This window comes from Raphanus sativus, unplaced genomic scaffold (genome assembly GCF_000801105.2).
Source record: "Raphanus sativus cultivar WK10039 unplaced genomic scaffold, ASM80110v3 Scaffold3609, whole genome shotgun sequence".
NCBI classification, from domain to species: Eukaryota; Viridiplantae; Streptophyta; class Magnoliopsida; order Brassicales; family Brassicaceae; genus Raphanus; species Raphanus sativus.
Window position 1 is genome coordinate 1,238 of NW_026618915.1, and position 9,156 is coordinate 10,393.

At 37.5% G+C, this 9,156-nt stretch overlaps 1 protein-coding gene and 2 non-coding genes across 3 annotated transcripts; all 3 read left to right on the plus strand.

The window, feature by feature from the left end:
* Positions 1-2,232: 2,232 nt before the first annotated feature.
* Positions 2,233-2,303, plus strand: TRNAG-GCC (transfer RNA glycine (anticodon GCC)). The gene has a single exon. It is a non-coding gene; the product is annotated as a tRNA-Gly (tRNA).
* A 5-nt stretch (positions 2,304-2,308) lies between these two features.
* On the plus strand, positions 2,309-2,391 carry LOC130506743 (small nucleolar RNA snoR114). The gene has a single exon (XR_008942109.1). It is a non-coding gene; the product is annotated as a small nucleolar RNA snoR114 (small nucleolar RNA).
* Positions 2,392-4,784: 2,393 nt separating this feature from the next.
* Positions 4,785-9,156, plus strand: LOC108817152 (probable LRR receptor-like serine/threonine-protein kinase At1g67720; the record flags this gene model as incomplete). The annotated part of the gene is given in 15 exon segments (XM_057001427.1): positions 4,785-5,159; positions 5,338-5,878; positions 5,945-6,456; positions 6,557-6,689; positions 6,797-6,868; positions 6,962-7,030; positions 7,120-7,191; positions 7,291-7,356; positions 7,470-7,627; positions 7,708-7,961; positions 8,025-8,151; positions 8,224-8,289; positions 8,359-8,545; positions 8,615-8,747; positions 8,829-9,156. Coding segments are annotated over 15 exon segments (2,796 nt in total). The 5' UTR covers positions 4,785-5,080.

The window sequence follows — 9,156 nt, forward strand, 5'->3', positions numbered from 1 at the left end:
TTATTAACACGAAAATATATAGATTCGTGATGTCATAGTCGTTTCCGAGTTCGATAAACCCAGAAATATTTTTCCCTGATTTTTTTATCCGAATCAGAGTGATTCGCCATAGTTCATGGACGTGAAGAGCACAATCGCCGAGAAATCACTCCAAATCGCCGTGTTTTAGAACAAGGTCTCAAGATTGTAACTTGGATTTGAGAATTCTTTTAAGATAAAAATGGTGAAATGAAACAACAATTAAAGGATTAAAGAACAATTGAGAGAGATGAATGAAATAGTGGTTGGGGAAATTTAGATTATAACTTTTTGATGCTCAAAACTGAAACAAGACGTGAAACTCAAACATTCACGTATGCTTTTGGAGAAACACAAACATTTCATTGACCAGCGTATAAAAGATGATTCCACTGACATAAGCACAGATAGTCTGAGCCATTGAGGCATAGCTCATAGGGGCAAAAAGGTCAGAGATTTTAGTTTCTCAAGTTGAAGGTATGATGCTAATTAGAAGCCACTTTGGGTGCATTTACACCAATTACTCTTTTTTTAATTTTGGTGTCGTCTTCCTTTAACATTTTGTCATGTGTTTTAGCAAAAAAAAAGAAAAAACATGTTGTCATGTGAATATGAAACTTGGCACCTCCGATGTTGACATAGGTATCTTATTTTTTTTTTCTTGCAACTTTTCATTTCATTAGCTTAAACTTCAAACATACAATAATTACAGAGAATTATCCATTCTCTTTGATTACAACAATGAAAATTAAGAACAACATAAGTTAAAGCAGATAGATTCTCCGAAGAGATTGACAGCGAAAATGAGACACTGCTCAAATGCGTCCAAAGATTTACGGGAATCCCACACTGACGAGCATAGATCATGGCGTTTCTCAACGCCAAAGTTTCCGCAGTAAAAAGCGATGCCACAAAAAAAACTGTCGCTGAGTGAAAAGAGGATGAACATGCATCCTCGCTGATCTAAGAAAGTCCTGCACTCTTCATCGATGGGTTCCAAGTAGTAAACAAAACCCCAGCAACCACCAAATCATAAACAATCAAAAGCCAGTCCCCAAAACTTCCGTAAGTTGAGATTTGGAGGGAGGTGGAGTTGAAATCAACTTTCTTTTGACCCAAAACCATAATATGGTCATAAAACACACGTAAAGTTAAAATCAAGGCTGAGCTTTTCAAGACTTGCAAGGACATAGTATACGTCTCACCTCTATAGTAGAGGGAACATGGAAGAGTGATTCTCTCTTCCAGAGGAGAGGATGATAATAGTAGAGGATCACCTCTTGTGAAGAGGGAGTTTGATGGAACAATTCTCTCTTTGGAAGAGGATGTGGATAACGATCTCTCTTGGCCCTATCGAGAGGAAGTTTGAATGAACTTAACCAAACTGGTTAAAGTTACCGGACTGTTTGAAACAAGCTTTTGTCTTTCCGGACTGTGAATCAATGGAGTGCTTGATCTTGTGATTTTAGTAGCAGTGGATGGTTGCTTAATAAGCGTTATGCCCTCTGTCCTAGGACCAGCAAAATAAACCTAAAACTTTGACATAGGTATCTTATATTTTCGTTTTTTTTCATTCACAAATGTTAGGACATATGTGAAGATTAGGGTTTGGTTGTTGTTCCAAGAAAAAAAAAAGTTTGGCAAATTAGCCGAAACCAAAAGACCAAAGTGTACCGAACTCTATAAAAAATCAAATTCTGAACGGCACTGATGTTTGGTTGATTTTATACGAGTTTTCTAATTACATCCGTAAAAAAGTGTAACATTTTTCGTAACACGCCTAAGAAATGGAGTTAAGTGGCATCTTATATGGTTGACAAAAGATGATGAATGGCGAAAGAAATGTATGCAAGATTACCATCTCTTATGATATTTGTATCTTAGTGTGACCCAATGGGCCTAAATATGTAGCAAAGAAGTACAAATAAGTGATATAAGTAGTTATCGGGCCAGAAGAATTTGATTTGCTATTCTTCTTGCAAGCTTCTGTGCCTCACTAATCCTCACTGTACTTTCAAATACTTTTCTTTTAATTTTTCTTTTATGTGAATCTATATCATCAGTTAATTCACTGGGTGTAAAATACAATTTGTACTTTGAATATCAGAAACTTTTTTTTCTTAGCAAATTACAAACAACTGAATGAGAGCTAAAAGAAGTTTCTGATCTTCAATTGGTAATATTATACATTAACACTAGTTCTTGAATATCAAAGCACCAGTGGTCTAGTGGTAGAATAGTACCCTGCCACGGTACAGACCCGGGTTCGATTCCCGGCTGGTGCAGATTTGAGCTATGAAGAAAAATGCTTTAGCGTTGGTTGGGTCCATCGCCTTATTCTGATTATCAGATGATAGCATCCATGCTGAGCTCATATTTTTTTTTCTTGTTTTCCGTTTCTTTTTTTTCACTTTTCATGAAAAAATTTAGTTTGAAGGTCAACTACTATAGTGAATCTACATAAAAATATGAAAAATATATAAATGTGAGAGGACACATATAGATATGGTTCTTTTTGAACTGCCTTTACAGCATAAGAGGCTTAAGCTTTAAGTAGGATCTAATACTTTTGCTGGAGAATGTACTTGACGAGCTTAGGGTGACCATTTTCCTGTGATTTTCGTTTGCATGTTCTTGTCTTTTCAGTTCTCGTGTGATTCACATTCAAGTTAAGTGAAATCAAGGATTTAGATTGAAAATTGTCTATTGACATACCAAAAATGACAAATTCAAGCTGAGATAACGACTATCAAAGTTGAAATACAAACACAAGGATCAAATGGTAAAAACAGCATATGCGGTATGTTTATTTTGTAAAAAAATATGCTCTGAACAGGAACGTCCCTGAAATGTTAGGGGCCATAAATATTTTAATAAAGTTTTAACAAAATTTATTTTTACAAATTTGTGAGCCTTTTCCAATGTATTTCACTATGTTCATGACCACCTCTGACTCTGAGTTGTTGAGATAAACGTCTTTCCTTGTAGAGAGCATTTCATATTCTTGGTCGAGCACTACAATTGTCACTGTGATTCTTGTAGATATTTTATTGTGGCCTCCATTCCAACAAACACGTCGCTATGGAAGTTTGGCTTGTTGAATTGAGTTTGTAATAATGGTTGAATGCTTCACCAATGTGACTTTGATGAGGCCTTGTCCAGCAAATACATTAGAATTTTCACCTATAAAATCATCTCCAACAAAAAGAGTTCAATTAGTGGACAATTGACACAATAGACAGTATGAAACTACATACACAAACTTATCAACATGATGGTCATATGATGTTTCCTATGACTTATATCCCATTCTTAATGTAATGCTAGCACTATCCGATATATTTATCGTCTAGAAGAATCTGTACAGAAGACTGCACATCCTTCTTCCTTTTAAAAATTAGATAAACAATGTACCCTTCAATAACCATCAATGCGACTTGTTTCTTATACTAAAAAATATTTTATTTGAGATTTTAATTTTTTTTTTGTTTCTGTTTTTCTAAATAAATGATTAGTCCTGATTTCTGATTTTGAGTGGAAGCAAATGAATATTAATATGATGAAATGTCGCACGTAAAAGATGGAACTCTTGCAAGATTAACATCTGTAATTAAATGTTCTATCAGGTCGGTTTATCAGTTGAGCTGTTGCTACAATCAGGGTTGCAAAGAAACTAGAAAATGCTGCAAACTTATAGCAGTAAGTCCATTCTGTTAATTTATGCGTTATTTCATAGAAAGCAAAAAGGCAATCCAAGTGCCTTTGTGCATACAAAATCTCTGAATTGCTTTAGAAAAACAGCAGAAAATGGGTTGTAAGAAAAGGGCTTTTAAATTTGATCCAATACTAAACCTCAAAGAACCATAACTAAAGTCACTTAGATAAGCTAGCTTCATTCTTTTTCTCGTGTTACAAGAGCATCTATGAAACCAATAAAGAGTGATACAACTGAATCTTGACTTATGAATCAATGGATCCATACATTCAGTTTTTAGGTTGTTGTCCCAATATTTGAAGACTAGCCACAGTTGCTAAAGAAATGAAAGAAGAGTTCTATATTCTTTTAGTGTGTATACATTGTCACTAAACCGAACCTTCTTTGATTTGTAGGGACAAATAAAATGTCCGAGAACACTAAACTACATTTTAAAGTTTTTAATCTGTATGTCTTGAAGACCACTATCCTTAGCTGCTAAAAACTAGAGTTCTAAAACGCGTCTTTTCAACTCATATGGTCGTGCTTTATATTCGACTTCTGCTTCACAAACCATTGTCTTTAAACTGTTAGTTTTACCTTCCGGAACACTAATTTTCTCAAATTTTCTTTGCTGTTAAATTTCTTTGTATTACTTCGGTAAGCTTTTGAAAATGATGAAGATATCTCATTACCTTTTAGAGCGAACTTTTTTTTATCTCTTCTTTACTTTGCGTAACTAATCAATTTTTTTTTCTTTGGCTCTTGTGATGTTGTGAATGTATAGTTTTTTTCTTCAATATATTTCATTAACTGGAAATAGAATTTTCTGTGTTTTAGAAATTTAGTGATAATCATTGGGTACATTATACACCGTATATACTATCTAGAAGAGAACGTAATGAAATAGAATTATATACCCTTTTAGCTAATTTCCTCAATATTCGATAGCCTGAGATGTAATTTACTATACTGTGATTAAAATAAATAACATAAGAGTTGTTTTCAAACTTGAATTAAAGGTTCTTCAAGAAGTTGTGTGTGACACTCTCTCTCTCTCTCTCTCTCTCTCTCTCACTTTAACAAAAAGCGAGTAGCCAAAGCAGAAAAGGGAGAAACCGATGCCTTTAATTTCCGGAATGAAGAAAAAGCAAAAGCTAATCCGAATATTAAATAAAGAAGACAAATACCTCTGTGACCATTGTTACACTAATAAAGCAAAAACACACAAAGTTGGACTCTTTGCTCACTGTTTTCTCTTCACACGCTTTCCTCCCTTCTCTCGTGACTCTTAAAAGCAAAAAAAAAAAGCGTTAGTTGTATATATTCTGTAGAAACCTAAGAGCATCGATGTTCTTTTGATCTTCAATGGGTCCTTGCTCAGCTCAGCTTGCTGTAACATGCTATTTCATAGTACTTGTACCTCATGTTCTGTCTCAAGTTGCAGGTACACTCTTTGCCCATAATCTGTTCGTTAAAATGCTCCAAAGAGTTATTTTTTTCCTTGATGTTTTCGATGTGTAACCCACAAAGCTTTTATCTTTTTTTTTTTTTGGTAAACATGTTAAAAGCTTTTATCTTTATAACAAGGGTTACCTCAATTATGGAATGACTATGTTTTGCAGAGTTTATAAGTATAGATTGCGGTGGGTCAAGTAACTACACGGACCCCAAAACTGGACTAGGATGGGTCTCAGATTCAGAGATGATCACACACGGCAAGCCAGTAACTTTGTCCAGTGCTACCAACTCGAGCTCGATGCAGTACAGTAGGAGAAGAGATTTTCCAACGGATAACAAGAAGTATTGTTACAGGCTCACCACCAAAGAGAGGAGGAGATACATTGTCAGGACAACGTTTCTCTACGGTAGCTTGGGTAGCGAAGAAGCTTACCCGAAGTTTCAACTCTACTTAGATGCAACGAGATGGGCTACAGTGAGTGTTACGGAGGTGTCTAGGGTGTATGTTGAGGAGTTGATAGTGAGGGCAACTTCAAGTTATGTGGATGTGTGTGTGTGCTGTGCTATCACTGGCTCTCCTTTCATGTCTACTCTGGAGCTTCGACCGTTGAACGTTTCCATGTATGCCACTGATTACGAGGATAATTTCTTCTTGAAGGTTGCTGCTAGAGTCAATTTTGGTGCTCCAAGCATGGATGCCTTGAGGTAAAACCTTATTGCAACTCTTCTTTGTGTAACATCATTCAGAAGCTGAAAGACTTTCACTTTTAGGTATCCAGATGATCCATATGACAGAATCTGGGAGTCAGATGTTAATAGACGACCAAACTATCTTGTTGGTGTAGCTCCTGGGACGATAAGAATCAATACATCAAAGCCTGTAAACACGTTGACCAGAGAGTATCCTCCTATGAAAGTTATGCAAACAGCAGTGGTTGGCACTCAAGGAATGATCAGCTATAGATTAAACCTGGAAGACTTCCCTGCCAATGCTCGGGCATATGCTTACTTTGCTGAGATTGAAGACCTTGCTGCTAATGAAACCCGGAAGTTTCAGTTGGTGCAACCGTATTTCCCTGGTTATAGCAATGCTGTGGTGAATATTGCTGAGAATGCCAATGGTAGCTACACTCTCTATGAACCTAGCTACATGAATGTCACTTTTGATTTTGTTTTGTCATTCTCGTTCGGAAAGACAAAGGATTCTACGCGAGGGCCGCTCCTAAATGCGATTGAAATTAGCAAGTATCTACATATATCTGTGAAAACTGATAAGAATGATGGTGAGTACTAGAAGCTGCTTGCCTTGTAAAATTATTCTCTATATTGTTTGCAAGTCAAAATTTGTTGAAAGAGCTAACAGAAGATTTATATTTGCTTCAGTGTCTGTTCTTGATGCATTTCGTTCGATGTCTCCTGAAAGCGATTGGGCCAATGAAGGAGGAGACCCTTGTATCCCAGTTCTTTGGTCGTGGGTAAGCTGTAGCTCAACCTCACCACCTCGAGTAACGAAAATGTAAGATCTATAAAACAGAATTTTACACAAGGAGACAGAGTTTGTGAAATTATATTATATCCTTGAGATAATGCATATTGACCCCATTGGAGTACATCTTACAACAGTGCTCTATCAAGAAAAAATATAAGGGGTGAGATTCTGCCTGAGATCAATCATATGGAGGCATTGACAGAGTTGTGAGTGGTTTCTGATGCATTAAACGATATTGTCTTGGATTAATCTCTCTTTGGCGCTCTGTTATTCTTTTTGAGTAAACTTATTCTTTATAGGCGGCTTGATGGTAATGGTCTCACTGGAATCCTTCCGGACCTGAGCAAACTTGTCAACCTGAAAGTGATGTAAGCTTGCCAATCTTGATCAATATTTCTCTTGTAGTTGAAGATACTCAAATGCCGGAAAGCTTTACTTTGCTTCGTCTGTTCTACAGGCATCTAGAAAACAACCAACTTAGTGGATCACTCCCAGCATACCTTGGCCATCTACCGAACCTACAAGAACTGTAAGTAATCACAAGTTTGGTTTCTGTAGCGGTGACTATACTGATACACAACTATCAACTCTATACATGGCAGTTTTGACAAATTTTATTATCTGGCAGGTATATAGACAATAACTCTTTCAGAGGAACGATTCCTTCATCATTGCTGGGGAAAGTTTTGTTCAAGTGAGTATGCTACAAGTTGATTTAAGCATACCGAAGTTTTAAAGTTTTCCGTTTTGTTGAAAGAGTTTCCTCTTGAAGTGCTAACACGCGGCTATAACAACGTTTTTATCCAGGTATAGTAATAATCCTGAGCTTCATAACGAGGCACAGCAAAAGCACAATTGGCTGATACTAGGGATATCAATGGCCGCTGTTGCAATTGTATTGCTGATAGCTGGAGGAGGTCTTCTTTTACTCTGTACCCTCCGTAAGAAGAAAAATGCTGATAAAGGTATATATATAAATATAGGTCTTGATAGTTATCAGGTATCCTCGAAGTGGAGGGTTGTCTTACTCATGTTTTTTTTTCAGGTCCTTCCACGGGGACTAAGCAAAAAGGTTTGGCAGCTTATTCAGCTGTGAGGGGCGGACACTTGTTAGATGAAGGTGTAGCCTATTTCATATCGCTTCCTATCCTTGAAGAGGCCACTGATAATTTTTCCAAGAGAGTTGGAAAAGGAAGTTTTGGGTCTGTATACTATGGTAGGATGAAAGATGGGAAAGAAGTCGCAGTCAAGATAACTGCAGATCCTTCTAGCCACTTGAACAGACAATTTGTGACTGAGGTATCAGCTTATTTTGAATTCAAGATTCTTAAGTAGACGGTTTAACTGGGACAAACTGTGCAGGTTGCTCTATTATCAAGAATTCACCACAGGAACTTGGTGCCTTTGATTGGATACTGTGAAGAAGCAGACCGGCGTCTATTGGTTTACGAATATATGCACAATGGAACCTTGGGAGATCACTTACACGGTCAATATTATATTCCTCCTAAGTTTGGGTTTTCATTTATGTTAATGACTCATGAAATCAAATCCCTGACAGGTACAAGCGACTACAAGCCATTGGACTGGCCAACACGGCTACAAATTGCACAAGATGCTGCCAAAGGTTTCAAGCGAAATTTCAAGATTATATATTTCTGTTGTGGCTATAATATGAAACTTCAGATTATTACAGGTCTTGAATACTTGCACACTGGCTGCAATCCTAGTATCATTCACAGGGATGTGAAATCAAACAATATACTTCTGGACATTAACATGAGAGCCAAAGTGTCAGACTTTGGACTCTCCAGGCAGACAGAGGAAGACGTGACTCACGTGTCCAGTGTCGCAAAAGGAACCGTTGGTTACCTTGATCCAGAGTAAAGCCACCGACACAACCTCACAAAAAAAAATCTTTTATCTTTACTGATACTGCATTGTTGTGACAGGTACTATGCTAGTCAGCAGCTGACTGAGAAGAGCGATGTCTACAGTTTCGGAGTTGTTCTCTTTGAGTTACTCTCTGGAAAGAAACCAGTCTCAGCTGAAGACTTCGGTCCTGAACTTAACATAGTTCACTGGGTAAGAACCTCTTTGACCTTTCACAGTTCAGCAACGTGTAAGATTCACAAACCACAAACCTTTTCTTGTTCACCAATACAGGCGAGATCACTGATCCGTAAAGGAGACGTGTACGGGATCATAGATCCATGTATAGTAGGGAACGTGAAGATAGAGGCAATCTGGAGAGTAGCAGAGGTGGCGAACCAGTGCGTTGAGCAGCGTGGGCATAACAGGCCAAGGATGCAGGAAGTGATAGTTGCCATACAAGAAGCGGTAAGAATCGAGAGAGGAAACGAGAACGGGGGCAAGTCATCGGGTTCGAGCAGCTCAAAGGCGCAATCATCTCGTAAGACGTTGCTCACCAGCTTCCTCGAGATAGAGAGTCCTGACATCTCAAGAAACAGCTTAGCTCCAGCTGCTAGGTGAT